General features: G+C 34.6%; 1 protein-coding gene across 1 annotated transcript; it reads right to left on the bottom strand.

The window, feature by feature from the left end:
* Positions 1-360: 360 nt before the first annotated feature.
* On the bottom strand, positions 361-4823 carry LOC149547420 (vacuolar iron transporter 1-like). Its single transcript, XM_089794742.1, has 4 exons — positions 4570-4823; positions 1295-1380; positions 1095-1209; positions 361-747 (listed from the first exon to the last, which is right to left on the bottom strand). The coding sequence occupies exons 1-4, from the start codon at positions 4803-4805 to the stop codon at positions 450-452; spliced, it is 735 nt and encodes a 244-aa protein (XP_089650868.1). The 5' UTR covers positions 4806-4823; the 3' UTR covers positions 361-449.
* Between the last annotated feature and the right edge of the window lie 17917 nt (positions 4824-22740).

Consider the following 22740-nt stretch of genomic DNA (forward strand, 5'->3'; position numbering starts at 1 on the left):
GAATCTCTAATCATCTAAATTTATCATTTTTTTATAAATACACAATAATTCAACTATTAAATTATGGAAAGTAGAAATCATTATTTCATTGGAATCTCCAATCATCTAAATTTATAATTTTTTTTATAAAGATAAACAACAATTCAACTATTAAATTATGATGAATAGTAGAAATGGCCATTATATGGCAATTTTCCTGCGTCCTACCCCAACAAAAGGTTAGTCATAGGAAAAATGGCAGTTTTTATGTTAACATTGTATACAAATTTTATGTGAAAATGATAATTATTTTACAAGCAAAAAGAACTTTGAAAAGAAAACTCAATAGCCTAAATAAAAACCGTCGCCAACAAACTGAACTTGTGAAATTAAGAGTGCTAGATTATTTTTTCTTACAGCCAAAAACTGAAGAATTTCGAATTCCTTGACAACTTTTTCCTTGTACGAATTCATGGTCGGATAACTCGAGCAATACCAAAAGCAGCGGCCGATGCGAATGCCCCAATTACTGCAGTTTGAATGGCACTTCTAATGGGCTTATTTCCAGTGTAATACCCCTTTACATAGCCAAAGAATAACAAAGCTACTAAAGTGACAATTACAGATATTATCAGGGCATCTTTAGCAATTGGTATGAACATATAAGGAATTAAAGGAACCAAGCCTCCAATCACATAAGCCACAGCTATAGTGAATGCACTTTGCAGTCCCCTCATAGGATCTGGCTTCTCCAAACCCAGCTCAAATCTGAATTCCAAACCCAAAAAAAAAAATCATTACACTTTTGAAGCAACAATTATACACAAAGTGGGAACTTGTCTGAATGCCCTTCAAACAGAAAGTGTTGATTATTCTTACATACTTGAAAATAACATTAGACTAATACAATTGTTGGTACAGAAAAAATATAGACTATGACTGATTGTATTTTACTCCCCATTTTATAAAAGCCAAAACTGACCTGTATAATCTGACTCATGACTCTTCATTAAATGAAATTATAATGACCTTGGTTTAAAAAAACATTAAATCTACTAAATCAAAGAAGCATGCAATAAATTTCTTTTAACTCTGGAGAACCGAAGAATGCTAACCTCATCATAAATTCAAGCCAAGCATCAGGCCGCTTCCGCAGTGCATTGACAACAGGCCAATATTCATTGGGATGCAATCCATATTTTGCAAGAATATCCGCCACCTCTGCAGCCTCTGTAACCATATTACAAAAATGTAATGAGAACCAATTATATATCAAATCAAGCAAAGCCCGCTTCTGTAGTTACGCAACATTTACCAGTGTCTGGGACTGATATTATTTCTTCTTGCTCACGATTTCTCTCCCTCACATAATGATCAGCTTCACTCTTTGCTGCAAGATATCTGCAACTCTCAATGATATGAATCATGGGAGGCAAAATGAAATACTAATGTCAAAAACTAATGAATATCAATAGTAACACAAAACGTTGCTAGTGTTTATGTCACTCTTGTAGTTTTTCGAAGTAGTGTGCTATCCTTGTTGAGTATTTAGTTCCACACAAATATTTCTTTCTGTGTATTTATGTGTATGAATAGCCGGTATGCTTTGTATAAAATCCCCCTAAAAGAATCTTAGGCAGGGATTCCCATGGGCTGCTCTGATTAGCTTGCCTCGGGTGGTCCCATAAACAGTAGAGGACAAAAAGTACGTATTTATTCGACGCTCTAAGTACTCTTATCACACATGCCACCTCGAAATGGAGTACCATTTTACGCCCATACTCTCGTAATTCAAGGATAACTAATGTGTTTAAAGAAGAATCGGAACTAATTTATTATAAAAAACAATCATAAAATAGAGTGACAAAAAAAATCTGCATTAAAACCATGTTCAAGAGCCCCGCACGAATAGAGTGCCAAATATTTAGGGGTCCGTTTGGTTCATGGAATTTAAAAAACTTCGATTTGTACAAACCTTGGTTTAGCCAAATCAAAGTTTTGTATATCTTCATTCCAATTTTTGAGATTTTATTGAAACCGTTTGTTTCACTCGGAAGATGCGTGTGAAGACACATTTTTATGCGTAAGCTTGGAGTTGAAGGTAAATTTCAAAAAGTAGTCCAATCTATTGTTTTTACACTCCTTAAAAAACAAAACCAGGTTTTGATTTTCAATTCCTACTTTTTTTAAGAAGTCGCAAACCCTGGTTTTGAGGCAAAGTTGGAAGTCACATATGCTAATTCCATTTTGCAAATTTTGAAACAAACGCACAAATTTTCAAATCCGGATTTTGAAAAAGCCAATTCCTGTCATCTTCCAGAAACCAAACGGACCCTAATAGTTAATAACATATAAACACCCCATTGATTAACAAAGTGCATCCCACATATGAATAGCTGCTTTGTACAAAACGACCACTTTTACTTTTAACAAAGCTTAAATTGCAAACATCTTAAGCAACCCCCTCCAAAAAAACCTTCGATCCTATCCCCCCACTTGTGAGGTCCACCGGATCAACTGATAATCATATTTGTTGGATGCACATAACAATCAAATAAAATATCCGCGATATCAAAAGTACCTAAATTAGCGCAAATTTAGGAACGTTTAAGGCGTAGAATGATTCCAGAGAGATTAGAGAACATGTAAACCATCCAATAAAACTACGTTAGCAGGGAAAATTTCGAACGCCTAAAACAGGGGATCACTTTCCAAAAAGATCTACAAGCAAATTATTTCATTTTCTGATCCACAAAACTAAGAAACTAAAAACAGGTGAATAAACAAAGCATCCGTTTTCAGCTGTAACAATTTTATCCAAGTCTTCTAGTGTGACTTTGAATTGCGAAGCGGGGAAAAGCATCCAAATCACGCCTAGAATGTGTTACGAAAAGTCCAGAGAAATCATTGTCCTAAATATCAAAATAATAACTATTTAAATTCTTGAAATCTCCACAACGATCACAGAAATTCACAACTTAACAAAAACAGCTCAAAATCCATAGGCGTAGATTCATTTCACAGAAATTAGAGTATATGTAAACTATCCTATAAAACTACTTTTGCCAGGAAATTTCGGCTACTTTGGTTAACGCCTAAAACAGGGGATCACTTAAAACAGGGGATCACTTTCCAAAAAGAGCTGCAAGCGAATCATTGCATTTTCTGAATCGACATAACTAAGAAAGTAAAACAGGTGAACCAAAAAAGCATCAGTTTTCAGTAATAACAGTATTTCTAAATCTTCTATGTGAATTTAAATTGCGAAGCGGGAGGAAAGCAGCATATCACGCCTAGACTTTATTTTGAAAAGTCCACTGGCATCGTTGCCCTAAATATCAAAATAATAAATAATAAAATTTCCAATTTAACAAAAACGACTCAAAAATCCAGAGGCGTAGATTCATTCCAGAGAGATTAGAGTACATGTAAACCATACAATAACAGGAAATTTCATCTACTTTAGTTAACACCTAAAACAGGGGATCGAAAAAAAGACTTACATGCGATCATTGCATTTTCTGAATCTAATAACCAAAAAGTGAACAGGTGAATAAACGAAGCATTAGTTTTCAGTACTAATTCTAAATCTTCTATTGTGGATTTGAATTACGAAGCGGGAGAAAAGCATCCAAGTAAAACTAATATATAATAAAATTCTTAAAATCTCGATTACGATCACAGAAACTTGCAATATTAAAAAAAACTCAAAAGTCCAGACGCGTCGAGTCATTTCAGAGATATTAGAGTACATGTAAACCATCCAATAAAATTACTTTTGCCAGAAAATTCCACTACTTTGAATAACGCCTAAAACAGGGGATCACTTTTCGAAAAAGACCTACAAGCGTTATATTGCATTTTCTGAATCGACATAACTAAGAAAGTAAAACAGGTGAATAAACAAAGCATCCGTTTTCAGTACTAAAAACATTTTCTACATCTTCTACCGTTGATTTGAATTAGGAAGCGGGAGAAAAGCATCCAGATCACGCCTAAAATGTATTACAAAAAGTCCATCGACATCATGGCCCTAAATATCAAACTAATAAATAATTAAATTCTTCAAATCTCCGGAACGACCACAGAAATTTGCAATTCAACAAAAACATCTCAAAAAACCTAGAGGCGCAGATTCATTCCAGAGATATTAGAGTTCATATAACCAGGAAATTTCCGCCATTACTTTCCGAAAAGACGTACAATCGATTCATTGCATTTCTGAACTGACATAACTAAGAAAGTAAATCAGATGAGTAAACCAAAGCATCAGTTTTCAGCTATGAAAAATATTTTTTGAAGTCTTCTAGTCTGGATTTGAATTGCTAAGCGGGAGAAAAGCATCCAGATCACGTATAATGAAAAGTCTAGTGGCATGATTTCCCTAAATATCAAAATAATAAATAAGAAAATTCACGAAATTTCCATAACAATCACAGAAATTCGCAATTTAACCAAAACAACTCAAAGTCCAGATCAACAGATGATCCCGATCTAGCAGCTCTGCGCTAACTATAATAAAAAGAAAGCAAAGGAAAGATGAAAAGATCAAACAGAAGAATGCAAAGGAAAGGAAAGCAAAAAGCTTACCCGCCAAGTCCCATGGAAATGGCGCCCGCGGCGACTTCAGCGAGTCCAGCGGTAACAATAATGGAAGAGGATGCTGTAGCAGCTGAAAGCCCCGCCGCCAGTGCAAAAGGCACAGTCAAACCATCAGACATCCCTATTATTGCATCACGCACAACCTCACTAGCCGTAAAATGCTTTTCCTTGTGGAGCAGCCCCTCCTCCACACCGCCATTGTTTACTCCTCTGCCTTCCTCCATATCTTCACTTCTTCCCTTCCCCTGTTTTCCATTTTACCCGGGTATTTATAGCCCCGGGATTCACACATCCCGAGCCTACGTCGCCTAGGTTTGACGGTCCGAGGCTGTGATCATTGTACACGTAGCCGATGCGATCACATGGTACATAGTTTGGCCCGTGCACACCACGCGCAACTTGCAACTAGAGGCCTTACACGTGTCCGGTACCATTTTATGCGAGGATCCCTACGAATCTCCCTTTAACCGAGATCTTTGACTTCAACTGGAATGGATTTGGCATTACTTCCTGTCAATTGCGGTGTGTTGCAACTTTGGTATGACCGGGCTCAGATTTCTAGATTCTGATTTGACGTCCATCAGAATGCGTTTGGCATCATTCTCGTCAATTGCAGCATTTTGTTTTAGAATTGCCAGGCTCAGATTTTCTGTCAGGATTTACTTTTAATTGAAGTGGGCGCAGTGCATGCGTTCGAAGCTCTCCGAGCTCCCTGGTGTCCATTATTGATATTCTCTTTGTTTCTTTCATTCTGTCGTCAGTAACATTCTGCCGCCTGCGGGATTGATTTAAAAAAGGAAAGAAAACATTCTGCAGGATATTTTACTCTGTATAGTAATATTCTCCTGCTTTAATTTTGTGCCCTTCCATTATTCACGTGTCTACTTTTACATCGAGATGTCCTAGTCCATCGTCAGTACCTAAAGGTTCTGATTATCTCTTTTATATAAAAAATTAATTACACTAGCAATCTCCATTCTAACGAGCTGCACCTAGCACTTGTACCTTGCACGTCCAAGGATTATGTCGATTGTTAACACAATTAATTAATATTTCAAAAGATTATATGCATTATAAATGTCAGCATTGCATATCATCAATTGAAAAGAACCATCCAATTTACATGGAATTTCCTATTAAATAAAGGTAAGTACAATCATGTCATTAGATAATAAATTCAAATGTCACATTCAAACCAAACAAGTTACATAGTGTGAAATTGCAATTAATCTATTTTAGTTCACTATTTCGATTGCAAGAAGAGGGCCATCTCCTCCTTCTCCACCCTTCTCAAGCCCAAGTGGTGGAAGTGGTATGTGAATGACACTAATGTGTGTTGGCACCATGGTTGAGACAATCTTTATGCTTCCCTCTCCCACCTCAACAATATCCATCCCTCTTATCTCCTTTACCATGGAGATCAAGTCTTGTAACCAACTACCCTTTCTTGATATGTTGCTCATCAAGACAGATGATGGCTCCATAAGTTGTCGCATCTTTCGTAAATCTACCTATACCGACTTATACCTTCATGCCTTATCTCACCATCACCCTAGCCAAAAGGTTGGGGTTCTTAAAACTCTAACCTTGAGAGCTTATCGCATATATGGCAAAGATAACCTAAACCAAGAGCTCAAGCATCTTCATTGTATCTTTAGATTGAATGGTTACTCCAACAAGCAAGTTTCAAGAGCCCTTCTATCAGCCAAATCTCACCCCCTTCCTCATTCTTCTAATCCCCCTCCTACATGCCCCACTAGTGTGTTCCTTCCTTATATTGAAGGCATCTCCCACAAATTATCCAAAATCCTCTCGAGGAGGGGCATTCATTATGCCTTCAAACCTATCTCATTTGTTAAATATTGCATCCTATCTCTGGAGGACCCAAAGGACATCCTCTCTGAATCAGGGGTTTATAAGGTGGTATGTTCATGTGGTACACCTTATATAGGTGAAACAGGTCATTCATTTAGCACTAGAATTAAGGAACATAGTGCTGATATACAATATGAATGAGTCCTCAAGACAACCCTTGTTGAGCACTCCAAAACCATCAAACACTATATTTTCCTAAAAAGCACAAAAAAATTTTCGAAAGAAGAAAACTTCTTCAAGAGGAAACTCAAGGAAACCATTGAAATAAGCTATCATCCCTCCAACCTAAATTGTGATGAAGGATAGAGTTTAATCGTGTCTTCGCATCTCTTTCTCTCTAGTATCAAAAACTTAGAAAGATGACCCCCACCCTCACCCCCTTTTCTTTGTCCATTTTGGGTTCCCTTCCCCTCTCTGAGTTCATCCCTCTATTTTATTTGCTCCTCTTCTTTATACCCTTTCTCCTCCCCTCTTTTGTGCCTTCTTCTTTCATCCTTCCCCTTCCTCTTTCTCGTCTCTATCTTCTTTAGCTTCCTTGTCCTTTTTTCCTCGATCCCTTCCTTTGTAGCTTGCAACCCCCCTCTTTTAGGCTTATTCTTTGCATTCTCCTCTTTAGCTATAGTTTCTCTCCTTAGAGTTCATTGTGGTTCTCCTTCTCTCCTGTCTTGCATCTTTGCTTTCCCCACTTAAGATGCCCTCCCATTCTCCTCATTTGTTCTTGGTCTTACATGCACATACACACAAGTTCTTTTATCATTTTTGTTCCCTTCCTTAAAAATGTTTCTCACTTTCATAGCTTTAGTTAGGTTTTTCTAAATTGTTTAATTTCCTTTTCTCCTAATTTTTTAAATTAATTCCCTTGTTCCTTTTTTGCCTAACTTTTTGGTTTAATATTAAGACATGTATATCTTTAATTTTGTAAGCATATACGTATACCTTAAGATTTAATGTAGATATAAATACACACACACACACACACACACACACACACACGTGTGTCTATATATATATATATATATATATATATATATATATATATATATACATATACATATACATATATATACATATATATATATATATGTATATACATATATATATATATGTATACATATGTATGTATATATATGTATATATATATGTATATATATATGTATATATGTATGTATACATATGTATATATATATGTATGTATACATATGTATATATATACATATATATACATACATATATATATGTATACATACATGTATATATGTATATATACATGTATATATATATATACATATATACATGTATACATGTATATATGTATATATACATGTATATATATATATACATATATACATGTATACATGTATACATATATACATGTATACATGTATACATATATACATATATACATGTATATATATATACATATATACATGTATATATGTATACATATATATATATGTATGTATACATATATATATGTATGTATACATATGTATATATATATGTATGTATACATATATATATCTATATATTTATACATATGTGTATATATATACACATTAATACACACACACACATATATATACACATTCATTTACACACACACACACACACACATATACACAATTGAATCCACAAACAACAAGTTCAAATATCACTTTAAACATTCATTATTTTGTACCTTAATACATTTTTATGGTCTCTTTAATATCATATTTTAATTTTTCTGTAGAAGATGATTCCATAAAAGTTTATCTTGAAATATATTTGAAGATATGAGACACATAATTTGAAAATATAAGATACCCTACTTTGAAGATATTAGACACCTTACATTTAAGGATCTTTAACTTTTTTTTATCTGAACTACTAAATGAGAATGATTTTTATTTTAAAATTTCAAATAGATCATAAAACTTAAAAAAAAAAAAACTTCAAATTATAGTTTTTAAAAGCCAAATGTAAAATTGAAAACAAAAAATGCCAATAATTATTGGAGGAGTTGTCCTAATCATGTGAACAAAATAAATGAAATAATATAAAAATTCACTTGAATAGGGATATTTATTTCACAAATCATTATTTCAATAATCATAAATCATAAAAATGTCAGGATGAAGAACACAATTTTACAATTTTACTTTAGTGATATAATCAAGCAATTTGTAGAACTTAGCACCATGTGGGCCATGTTCATTATATTTTGACCTTTCTATTTATGTGTTTCAGACAACACTACATGTAAGTGTGCACATGTATGCACACCCCCCACACACCAAGGCATCAAATCTAGTCACTCTTCCATTTAGAATAAGGCACTTATAGAAGGAAGTGAGGCCATAATACCACCTTTTGTTGGGTTGACGAGGGTAGATAATAGAGTATTTTAACTAGCCTATAATGTTTTTTAGGGAGAGCCACATAATTTATATTTTCCCATACTATCTATAGGCAATTGAAACAACTACTAAAACAACCAAATAAACCACCTAGACCCTTGCTATTGTAGGCTCTACTTTTATCTATGATGCTACTTGTTAGAATCTGAAAAGATTAATAACCCAGAAAACTAGTGCAAAGAATAAATATCTAAACTATGAATGCAAATGATACAAAATCAAAATAGCATCATAGAGTTAGTCTCCAAGAGAGTAATGCAAATGCTGGAAGCAAAATAGCATTAAGAGGATGCAAAAACAAGAGATGCAAATACAAGCCAGGTAGCATGCTTATATAGGCTAGGAAGAGGGAGGAGGTGGCAACACCAACCAATGAGGAGCAACCATCTATTGGACTAAAGATAGCAAAGTATCTTTCCAAGATAGCTAATGGATGCTCACATGTAGGAAGGTGACACCTCACAACCATTCACCTAATAAGATATGCTTTATTAACCTAAGCGAGATTATTAAAAGTGTAGGAAAAACCTAGCAAAATAGGAAAAATAAAAAACTACACTAACATTACCTAATAGTTGGAATTGTGCTTCACAGAGAAGGGAAGGAACCCAGAGAAGAACTAATAAGAACATTATTTTCTTACACATATATATTAACATTGAGTTTTTTTTTAAAGAGAGATAAATTCTTTGACCTGGAGCTATGAACAAGTGAGGCCACAAATGGGGGACCTCATCCCCATTAGATTCAAACCTTGATGGCAAGGATAACAACTCAACAACTTAACCATCACAACATGCCACTATTGGCATATATATTAATATTGAGTTAATGTGACACTAAAATAATATATTTTTTAACTCTTCTCTTGAATATAATTACGCCAAAGGTGTACCCTCTCTACAAAATTGAATCACTTTTCAAATCGACAATTGAAAAGAGCACTTAGGCTTGCGAGATGTTGGGAGTAATCTTAGTTGTTGATGATCATTTGGTCATCAAAAAGTTCTACAGCGAGAATATTTAGGTTAGGAAAAATGATTTGTTGGGCAACAATGTTTGATAGTCATGTTTGAATGAATGACATCAAGAATGTTTCTTAATATGTATTTAAGGTAAAAGGTTGTCTATACAAGATCTCAAAATTTAGTTGGTTACAAAGGACCAACTTGATATTGCACATTGAAGATAAATCATTTATTTCCATCTTCCACAAGATCTTTTCTGAGAGGTAATTTAGAATAGTTGTGCTTCTTTTCCCTCTTCATTGATTTCTCTTTTCAACAATAGATAAAGATTTCAATTTGAATTTTCCCTTGCAATCTTGTATCATTCCTCAACCATGTTTATTTTCAAGTCCTCTTTTCAGTACAAACCCTAAGAAACTTATTTCCTTATTACCTCTCTAATTTTGAATGTCTTGTGATCAATTGTTTGTTAATTTTCAATCCTTCTTTATTACCATCATAGTAAGATAATGAAATCATAGTTTCAATTTAGTAAATAAAGGAGTCTCTTATAAACTAGGGAAAATAGTTTGAATTTGGAAGAACACCATCATGTATATATTATTGTTTCAAGAAAATAGCAAGGATGACATAGTGTTTATGACATGTATGGCTACAAATGGATTTTTTTCACTTGTTCTTGTAGGCTCCTTATTGAAGAAATTTTTTCTTTCTCACAAAAAAAATAGGTGTAGATACTTAGTACACCAAGAGGTATAAACTTCTTTATGCTTGTTTTTACACTCCAAAACTCTAAAAGACGACAATCAACATATAAGTTTTTTATAAGGTGCATGCTAGACATATTCTTTCTAGGCATACTACATCCATTTTAAATTTAGTAAGAAAAAATTAGTTTGTGTGGGTACTTGTGGGCGTTATCAATCTCATATTGGTTTTGACAAGTGAGTGTCAACACACTTAAGCCATTTACTCAATTCATGTTGAACTAGTAATACATGTCGAGCACAACATGTAAATATTAGACCATGCCGAGTTGTAATGAGTGTCGAGTCACTCATGTGATGAGCCAGTCAAGTGTCAAGCAGATAGACCATGTCGAGTGATTCAAGAACCGAGTAAACAATAGATGCCAAGTAATGTAGGTACCGAGTCACAATATATAGAATAGTGCATGCCAAGCATCAAAGACTTCATATGTTGAGTGACATGGTTTTAACATATTTGTTTTTAATGGCACAAACAACTATGTAAACCATTTTGAGCCAACTTAAAGATCATATTTTGATATTTTGGAGATAAGGACAAATCTCTATTTGGATTCCCTATGCAATTACATGAAACCAATCAAAAAATGAGAAGGATTAAGTAGCAAAATGGATGAATCTTAGTCTTAGATTCATACCTAACCCTAAGCCACCAAAGTCTTCTTAAGGAGGATGAAGCCCTAAACTCTTTATGATAGAGGAGAGTGAATGTGGAAGGAATTGGAGGAGCAAACAAGATAGTTTGCAGAGCATTCAAGGTGACTTAGAAGTGAGAGAGAATTATAGAACCAGTTAGAGAAGAATAGAGGATAGAGCAGAGGATAAAAAATTGATACATTTGATCATGAAGGATCAATAAGATATTGTGTAGAGGTGATTTGTTATTGGGAAAACAAGTGCCAATCACAGGATCTATGCTAAGATCATCCATATTAGGTCCCACACATTACATGATGGCCTTCACAAAAGGCACTTTGTCTTTAAGACAACAATCAAGTTGTGTGTTATTCTATTTAAACTTTTAAAACATCAACCCTTGGCAAATGTGGGATATATGCAATGTTGGGCCCACTTGCCGTTGCACCAAAAGCCATGACTGTTAGTGAACCTGGAACACCACATAATTAACCACCTATGGGCAAGGGAGCGAGGGAGCGCATCGCATCACCCAACATACAATTTCACAGTTTTCCCTATGTTCTCTGCGCATTTCTAATAGTGGTTTCCTCTTTTACATACCCGCTTTCATTCTTCGCCTGTGACTTCAAACTTGTAAGGCACTTTGCTCATTATATCTACATCTTTTGCTTGCCTAGGTTCCTTTCAATGCATGTGATTCATTTAAAACGTGGATCTCTAGTCATTTGTGTGGACTATTGTTTTCAAGCATGGATGCTCATTTTAACTGACTATCCATGATGCCTCTGCTTTGGACATAGGCTTCCTCACGTTTTTGGTAGAGCTCCCCTACTGGTGGTCTTCCTTTTTAAAAAACTCGCCTTCTTCATGATGCCTTGGGCCCTCCTCCTTATTTCTTTGCTACTCCTTTGTATATTTGGCATGTTCTTGTTGCCATTTCGCAGCTCACACTGCCCTTGCTTTGTTTCTTATATGGTGTTTATCCTTTGTTTTAGCATGGGGTCTTTCATCTGATGTTGTATGCATAGCAATCCCCTGTGGCTTTGTCTTCTTGATGCTATTGACTGACCTTTTCTTTGTAGCGTGAGCCTCTTTGTGAATGGCTTGGAAGATTCACTCCTTTTCTTGTGGCTTCATCCTTCAAACTGGTGTTGATTGTTCATTCTCCCACAAAAGATGCCCCTATTCACTGCATGTTATTTGTTTGTACATGTCGACTTTTTCCAACGAGATCACTCTCAATCTTTCTCCTGTCGTCGAAGAATGCTTTTCTCTTTTCAATTTCTTCAATTACATCATTTGTAGACTAATTTATTATACTATACTTCTCTCAATAGTGCTCAAAATTTGGGCTACAATTTTGAGTGCAACAGTGGCTCTGTCTGTGGATGCATGCCCCTTGCAAGCTTTCAGATCTCTAGGAGAAGCATACCACACACATGACTACAAAAACTTCCTCTTGCACAACTTTATTGAAAGAAAGAAACTACCGCTAAGATTATGTACAAATGATGACCTCAGACCACCAAACTTCAGCAAAATTGTTTACCTCTGTCATATACTTGATTTTCATTCCTTTCCTCATAAGGTAAACTGAAATTATCACTCGTATCAGTTTCACCAATTAGATACACATCATAAAATGAATTACTTGGCAAAACAAAATCATCACCCTCACTTCCATAGTGCATGTAAAAATTTGGCATAAATTTAACCTCTTGCTCACTATGAAAAAGAACATCAACATGCTCATGAATGTCAACATCAAACTGAAATTGATCTTTACTAACTAATTCATGCATGTTGTCTATCAGAAACACAAAGTGTTCATATTCAGATTCATGGAAAGAGTTATATATATCATGAATTTTCAACTCACCTTGACTTTGCATTTCCTCAAGTGTTGCTGGCTGAATGTGAAATGAGCAATCAAATTTGTATTCACACATAACATCATCATCACAATCTGAAAACATTTCATAACCTTCTGATGTATTTTCATAATCAAAGTGCTGATTGGCTTTTACCTCATTTGAATCATCATAAAGCTTACTATGAAGTGTCTATTTCTCTTCAAAGACAACTCCATCAAACACTTCATCATTTGCATCTAATCCTGCTAAACCTGAAACCTCTATGTCCTCTTCAAACAATGGGTTAATGAATCCATCCAGTGATCCTTTTTGAACATTAGGACAAAACATGGGTTGCTCATCCTCACAAGCATCATCATATAAAGCGTTATCATATACTTTAAATTCACTACCCATTTTATTCTCATGGAAACTTTTAGCGTATGAAGAAAAGTTAAAACCATATGAAGATTCACTTTCTATTTCTTCTACCAAACATATATAGTGTCCATAATAACATCCTTTTCATTATCTTGTTTAGGATAACAATTATGAATAGACCCTGATTCATTCCTAAACATCTCACTATATGCTGAATCTTTATTGTCTAATGTAAGAACACATGACAAATCTTCACTAAAATATTCATATTCAAACTCATTAGCATCAACTGACTTCACCATCTCTTTATCTTCATACTTTGCAGACAAATCACTTTCAAATTTTTCATTGGCTAACTAATTTGTATAATGGAAAAACTGAGATACACTTTCTTTTTCAGATTCATAAATAGAAGTCATACCTTCACCTTCAGATGAATGCTCACTACCATCATTACTTTCTTCTTCCCAATCAACATCAGACTCATGTGAAGGTGAACATCTAGTGTCATTTTCCTCACTGTGATTTGAGTAACCACTCTCATAATCTCCTTCATATGATGCTTCTTCATAATACAATGGATCAACAACTTCATTATCACTCGAAAGATGACTTTCAACTTCATCATACTCACATTGATATGAGTTTCTTTCAAATTCAAATTTAATAAAGTTCTCAACATGATGCAATCTCTCAATAAGATAATTCATTTCTTGCCTATCTTGATGATCGAGAAAATCCATCTTACCCTCTACTACTGAAACATTATCAACATGTGAGCTTAGTTCTTCTAACTGTGACTGAGATGAGTGTAACTTACATTCTTCATCCTATGTTATCTCTCCATGACATGTTGGATCGGAAACATTAAGTTCATGATCAGAGAGATAACTTTCAACCTTCTCACTTGCACAAAATTGAGATCTAGGTTCAACAACTTCAACTCTTGAAATGTTAGTTACATCGTCATACATATAATTATCATGAGAAGAAATTACCATTGTAACTAAACCTTGGTTTGTAAAATCAACATAATGCTGAACCCTATCAAAGTCTGAGATATATCCTACTGTTGTAGCATCACGAACATATGTGTCTCTATTTGCAATAAACTCACTCTTCTCTACACACACATTCTAATCTGAATTTTCAATCTGATCATACATTACAGCAGGGGTGTTGATATTCTAATTTGGAACGAAAGTATCAACACTATGTTCCACTTTTCTTTCAAACACATTATACCGGAAATCATTCATAGCAAAATGACCTCTAATCAATCGATACTTCATATTATTCTCAATATCCCTAGTGGTCACAAAAGCTTGATATAACGTTTGTGGTTCTTTATCCCTTAGTACATAATTCATTTTCTTGTCAAATGCATCAAAATACACTGCTAAACACATTTGATCATCAGGTCTATAAATCTCAAGGATTTCATTCAAAACTCTTGCAAATCTGATGTTAAATTGAGGGACAAGTTCATCACTCTAAATATGAATCTTCAAGAACTTATCATAGGAATTAGATATGCTCACCCACTCTCCAAATTTCTCCATGAACGCTGAATGCAACTCACCCCATGATGAAATAGAACGTGCTGGTTGGAAAGAAAACCAGTCTCTAGCATCTCCTTCCAAAGTTTGAATAAATAACTTCATGTGAACGTCTTCATGAGCAATCTCATAGTCACCCATTAAATCAATGAACAAATCAACGTGATGACTAGCTGAAACAAGATGGTTCCCATTAAAATTAGGCAAAAATTTTCTAACATCATTAGGAATGACATTCGGGAAACCATGAATACCATCAAAACATAATGGTATATACCTCTTGGTAGAAATAGGTCTAGAAACTTTACTGATAGGCTGCATCTTAGGTCAAATGAATCTTGACATCCTCTAAAAATTCTGAACCTCATTCACCCATATCTTGATTTGTAATTTGTAGAAAATTTACACCCTTCTACCAATGAATCACTTCAAACTATACACTTCACAAACTTATCATAACAAGCTGAAACTAATCCAGTGAAATGTATAAAACTTATCAAATCATTCTCCTCCTCTTCATGCTAAATTTCACTTGATGGAGAATACACTTTTCACAATCAATTTTCATGAAAAGAAAATACATGAAAATGAGAGTTCCTCAAGATCTGGATGGCTGAAACTTTTCTATCTACCTTTTACAACAGTAGACCGAAATTTTTATCAAATCCTTACTAAACCTTTTGAATCAACACACCACAAATCTTGCAACCATTTAAGATGTTTCAACCTCTTTGAATTTGCTCTTCTCCTGTAGCAACTAACCACAATTCATGCATAGATATGCACTGGTACAGTGATTAATTTCAAGTTGCCACTCACATTAAGTGAGGCATGAATTGCATTAGATTTGAAGAGAACTACAAACTAATTTGAAACAACAGTAAGTAGAAGAAACCCTCTTCAGATTTATCTTGAAATTGAAACCTCTATACAGAGCTGAAACACGACTCTCTTACATCATCAAATCAGGACTACACTTCTCTTTTCAAACAAGAATTTCAACAACAAATTCAGATCTGCCCCACAATGTACTGAAATCCCTCAACAAAATACACTTACAATTAAATACCATTGGTTGCAAAGATAGAGTCGCCACTCACCATTGTGAGAAAATATTTTGAAACACAAATTATTACTGATCTAATTCTGAACCAAACTTTCAACACGAAATAAACTTGTAGATCCTTAATCATTTTGAAAAGAGAACAAGATACTCTTCATTTTTAGATACTAGACTCTGATTTTTACAACAACAACTAAAAAAATTGAACTGATTGAAGGTACACTCATTTCTCAGCACAATATACATCCAAGTCAAGAACTACTGCTGTAAGAGAATAAAGCTTACTGGGGATCATGAAAATATAGTAAGGAAATGGACTGAACACATCAACTTACCGCTGTATGAAAACTTCTCCATGTCATTCCTTCTATTGTGTTTGAATCCCCTTAAATTCTCAAGGTTTTTCTATCATGAATCTCAACACAACTCCCCAGCAGAGTCGCCATTTTGTTGGCTCCTGATTTAACAGTTTTGAAAATGACCAAGAAACTAGACAGATGCATCTAAGACTAGCAACTTCCTATTACAGATATACTTGACTGCAGTCTTGGGCCATTTATAAGGGATAATTCCTTCTTCACTTTAGGCTTTGCAAGACCTAAGCGGGTTAACCTTGAGGTTTTGATGAATGGTACTAGTGCATTTAAAACATAAATCTAAACCTATTAATGCAGATGAAAACCCCTTTTATCTCCTACTAACTCATGCAATAACACATATCTACAGTAGCAAATTGCAATCTATGAAATCCATAAGTTGAGTGAGGGTTAAACATTTAGGTCCTTCAACATGAAAGGGAAAGAACGTTTGATTAATAATGTTGAATTTAGCAAAACCCTTAATATGTAGCATCAAGAACTAAGTGACCCTGTAGCTGATTAGTGCCTTAACCATTGGGCAAATCCATGAATCAAATGCATACATTTGGATATCTGATACTTATTTATATATTCATATATACGATCTATCTATTTACCTTGTAAATAAACATTTGTGCTCAATCCAAACCTCATTCTTACATGATATCCTTCTCAATAAACTTGCAACCCTATTGATTCACTAAAGCATTTATATAACCCCTTGAGTTACAAGCAACAATAATGCAACATATAGCCTTAAGGGACCACAACTACAATCTAGGCTCTTTGTTTAAAGATCGTAAAACATTGAAGCTTACTGAGATGGGAGACAAGATTCAAGATGAAAATCAACTAGCTGTTCTTTGTATTAATTTCTTTGAAACAATACAACCATATGCATGAAATGAAAACATAAAAATACCAAATAGATCTGAACTATCTGTATTTATCTTCCTATTGATGTTCATACAAGAAGAATTATGCTAAAAGTGTGGTGTCACAGTATTGGGAATGCATCAAAACTGGAACCAAAACCATGGTATCATAGTAGTGTGCCCATTTTCTCCAAAAGACTAGAACTTGTACAATGAGAAAGAAAGGGAATGATATAGGAAGAAGTGAATTCTCGGATCTATTTTGCAACTGATAAGTATCCACTCAGAATTCCTTCCCAAGAAGATGAAAAAACTTCTTTCTACCCTCTCTCTTCAACTGCATATCAAATCCCATCATTTGGCCTCTACCAAGTAGAAATATCTCATAAATCCCATGATAAAAGAATGTAACTGATTTTGATGTTAAAACTGAACTCACGGTAAAAGTGAAAAATCAGTTGAATATGACCTCTAGAATGCAATATAATATTTTCCAACTTATTTTTACCAGATTCAGGCTCTAAAAAGTCTTCGAATTTGCCTTATAACCAACTCTGATGCTCAAAGATCAAATCTGCTCATCCCATTGAGAAGGCCCTCGAAATCAAAAAATGGCTTATAACACAAACTGATGAAGACCTGTGCACAATCTAACTTTAGATTTGGAAAGTTCGTCTCTTCCCAGTTTCGGTGGTATATTGGAACTTCTATTTTGGATAAAAATCACTTGAGTTATGGCCTTTTGAAGTTCAAGCCCCCATTCACAGTTTTGCATAAATAAAGAGTGAAATTTAAAAATTCTATAGTTAAAACTATAGAAAGTCATTTTTTAAAATCAAATTTTTCAAAATGGGCATGAGCGTGCATAGGGATATCCTTTTTAAAATTTTAAAACTCCTATTCTACCCTTCTGATCATTTGAATGGTGCCATTTGTCACAATTTGACTAGCCATCTGTACTTGAGCGAGCCCCACATGCAAACTTTGCTGGTTTTCTGAGTTTTTTCGGTGACTTGTTATGTCACTACCGAAAAACTTTGGATTTTTCGACTAGTGAGGTAGCAACTCGTTGGATTTTGGACTTTTTAGATGACCTCATCTGATGCCACATCAGCACCACCTCACTGGAGCCATGTCATCATCTCGCTGGTCCCACATTGTATTTTGACTCTTGCCAAAATTTTTTGAATTTTTTGGCTACTCGCTATGTCGCTAGCTAGAAAACTTGGGATTTTTTGGCTAGCGACATAGCGACTAGCCGAATTTTTGACTTTTTCGGCAGCTTCAACTTGGGTGCCTATTCAAAATTTTATCCTAGACGACTACCAGTTGTCCACATCATCCACATTAGGTCCCACACATTACATTATGGCCTTCACAAAAGATGCTTTGTCTTTAAGACAATAATCAAGTTGTGTGTTATTCTATTTAAACTTTTAAAACATCAACCCTTGGCAAATGTGGGATATATGCGATTTCACAGTTTTTCCTCTATTCTCTGTGCATTTCTAACAGTGGTTTCCTCTTTTACATGCCTGCTTTCATTCTTTTCCTGCAACTTCAAACTTGTAAGGCAGCTTGCTCATTATATCTACGTCTTTTTCTTGCCTAGGTTCCTTTCAATGCGTGTGACTCATTTAAAATGTGGATCTCTATTCATTTGCATGGACTGTTGTTTTCAAGCGTGGATGCTCATTTTAACTGACTATCCATGATGCCTCTGCTTTGGACGCAGGCTTCCTCACATTTTTGGTGGAGCTCCCTTGCTGGTGGTCTTCCTTTTTTAAAAACTCGCCTTCTTCATGTTGCCTTGGGCCCTCCTCCTTATTGGTCTACTGCTCCTTTGTATATTTGGTGTGTTCTTGTTGCCATTTTGTAGCTCATGTTGCCCCTGCTCTATTTCTTATATGGTGTTTATCCTTTGTTTTAGCGTGGGATCTTTCATCTAATGTTGCGTGCACAACAATCCCCTGTGGCTTTGTCTTCTTGATGCTCTTGACTGCCCTTTTCTTTGCAGCGTGAGCCTCTTTGTGAATGGCTTGGCAGATTCATTCCTTTTCCCATAGCTTCATCCTTCAAATTGGTGTTGATTGTTCATTCTCCCACAAAAGATGCCCCTGTTCTCTGCGTGTTCTTTGTTTGTACATGTTGACTTTTTCCAATGAGATCACCCTCAATCTTTCTCCTGTTCTCGAAGAATGCTTTTCTCTTTTCAATTTCTTCGATTACTTCATTTGTAGATTGATTTATTATACTATACTTCTCTCAATAGTTCTCAAAATTTGGGCGACAATTTTGAGCGCCAACAATGGCTTTGTTTGGGGATGCATGCCCCTTGCGGGCACGACAATATTTTAGATCTCTAGGAGAAGCAGACCACACCCCTGACTACAAAAACTTCCTCTTGCATAGCTTTATTGAAAGCAAGAAACTACCACTAAGATTATGTACAAACAATGACCTCGGGCCACCAAAATCCAACAAATTTTTTTACCTCATTCCTTTCCTCATAAGGTAAACTAAAATTATCACTCATATCAGTTTCACCAATTAGATACACATCATAAAACGAATTACTTGGAAAAAAAATATCATCACCCTCACTTCCATAGTGCATGTAAAAACTTGGCATAAATTTAACCTCTTGCTCACTATGAAAAAGAACATCAGCATACTCATGAATGTAAACATCAAACTAAAACTGATCTTTACTGACTAATTCATGCATGTTGTCTACCAGAAACACAAAGTGTTTATATTCAGAGTCATGGAAAGGGTTATATATATCATGAATTTTGAACTCACCTTGACTTTGCATTTCCTCAACTGTTGCTGGATGAATGTCAAATGGGCAATCAAATTTGTATTCACACATAGCATCATCATCACAATCTGAAAACATTTCATAACCTTCTGATATATTTTCATAATCAAAGTATTGATTGGCTTTTACCTCATTTGAATCATCATAAAGCTTAGTATGAAGTGTCGATTTCTCTTCAAAGATGACTCCATCAACCACTTCATCATTTGCATCTAATCTCGCTAAACATGAAACCTCCATGTCCTCTTCAAACAATGGGTTAATGACTCCATGCAGTGATCCTTTTTGAACATTAGGACAAAACATGGGTTGCTCATCCTCACAAGCATCATCATATAAAGCGTTATCATATACTTTAAATTCACTACCCATTTTATTCTCATGGAAACTTTTAGTGTATGAAGAAAAGTCAGAACCATATGAAGATTCACTTTCTATTTCTTCTACCAAACATATAGTGTCCATAATAACATCCTTTTCATTATCTTGTTTAGGATAACCATTACAAATAGACCCTGATTCATTCCTAAACATCTCACTATATGCTGAATCTTTATTATCTAATGTAAGAACAGTTTACAACTCTTCAATGAAATCTTCATATTCAAACTCATTAGCATCAACTGACTTCACCATCTCTTTATCTTCATAGTTTGCAGACAAATCACTTTCAAATTTTTCATTGGCTAACTGATTTGTATAATGCAAAAACTGAGATACACTTTCTTTTTCAGATTCATAAAAAGAAGTCATACCTTCACCTTTGAATGAATGCTCACTACCTTCATTACTTTCTTCTTCCCAATCAGCATCAGACTCATGTGAAGGTGAACATATAGTGTCATTTTCCTCACTGTGATTCAAGTAACAACTCTCATCATCTCCTTCATATGACGCTTCTTAATAATACAATGGATCAACAACTTCATTATCATAGGAAAGATGACTTTCAGCTTCATCATACTTACATTGATATGACTATCTTTCAAATTCAGATTTAATAACGTTCTCAACATGATGCAATCTCTCAATAAGATAATTGATTTCTTGCCTATCTTGCTGATCAAGAAAATGCATCTTACCCTCTACTGTTGAAACATTATCAACATGTGAGCTTAGTTATTTTGACTGTGACTGAGATGAGTGTAACTTACATTCTTCATCCTATGTTATCTCTCCATGACATGTCAGATTGGCAACATTAAGTTCATGATTAGAGAGATAACTTTCAACCTTCTCACTTGCACAAAACTGAGATCTAGGTTCAACAACTTCAAATATTGAAACATTAGTTACATTGTCATACATATAATTATCATGAGAAGAACTTACTGCTGTAACTAAACCTTGATTCAAAAAATCAACATAATGCTGAACCCTATCAAAGTCTAAGATATATCCTACTGCTATAGCATCACAAACATATGTTCTCTATTTGCAATAAACTCACTCTTCTCTACACACACATTCTGATCTGAATTTTCAATCTGATCATACATTATAGCAGGGGTGTTGATATTTTGATTTGGAATGAAAGTATCAACACTATGTTCCACTTTTCTTTCAAACACATTATACCAAAAATCATTCATAGAAAAATGACCTGTAATCAATCCATACTTCATATTATTCTCAATATCCCTAGTGGTCACAAAAGCATGATATAACGTCTGTGGTTCTTTATCCCTTAGTAGATAATTCATTTTCTTGTCAAATGCATCAAAATACATTGCTAAACACATTTGATCATCAGATATATAACTCAGGGATTTCATTCAAAAATCTTGCAAATCTGATGTTGAATTGAGGGACAAGTTCATCACTCTAATTATGAATCTTCAAGAACTTATCATAAGAATCAGATATGCTTACCCGCTCTCCAAATTGCTCCATGAAGGCTGAATGCAACTCACCCCATGGTGAAATAGAACATGCTGGTTGGAAAAAAAACCAGTCTCTAGCATCTCCTTCCAAAGTTTGAATAAATAACTTCATGTCAACGTCTTCATGAGAAATCTCATAGTCACCCATTTAATCAATGAACAACTGAACATGATGACTAGCTAAAACAATATGGTTCCCATTAAACTTAGGAAAACTTTTTCTAACATCATTAGGATGTCGAATGAATAGAAAATTGGTTATTTCCGAGCTTATAACTGTGTAAGCACTTAGCATTAAATACAAGGTTTTTGAAGGGTATATGACTGATTTGAGCTCATTTTTTCATCATTTTTAAATATAGAAAGAGAAAGAAGAGCCATTAGTGACCTCAAATTAGTCAAGAGCAATTACAGAAGATTTGTGTAGAGATGCATCATCAGTTTGACAAATTTTCAAAGGTATATATTGGAAGTTGAGCTACGCAATTTAAATTTCCACAAACCCTAGTTTGATAAGATGGCATCTAGTTCAAAAAATGTTGAAGGGAAAGAATTCTTAAATGTTTAGCTAGTTAGTAATGAAGTAAAGCAACTTGTATTTAAGGTCATTCCTGACATCGCCTATAAACAAGACCCTTCTGGTGCATTGTCAATGATCTCACAAAATGTGATAACGGTGGAAGATGTGAGGAAATGCTACAATTGCAAGATAGGAAG

This window comes from Cupressus sempervirens, chromosome 7, assembly GCF_028749045.1.
Source record: "Cupressus sempervirens isolate cs-2001-9-10 chromosome 7, ASM2874904v1, whole genome shotgun sequence".
Taxonomy (NCBI): Eukaryota; Viridiplantae; Streptophyta; class Pinopsida; order Cupressales; family Cupressaceae; genus Cupressus; species Cupressus sempervirens.

Coding starts and splice junctions, on each gene's coding strand:
- LOC149547420 (XM_089794742.1), bottom strand. CDS start 4,805: ATGGAGGAAGGCAGAGGAGTAAACAATGGCGGTGTGGAGGAGGGGCTG. Junction 1,210..1,294: donor AATATCAGTCCCAGACACTG/GTAAATGTTGCG, acceptor ATATGGTTACAG/AGGCTGCAGAGGTGGCGGAT. Junction 748..1,094: donor TGGCTTGAATTTATGATGAG/GTTAGCATTCTT, acceptor TTTGGAATTCAG/ATTTGAGCTGGGTTTGGAGA.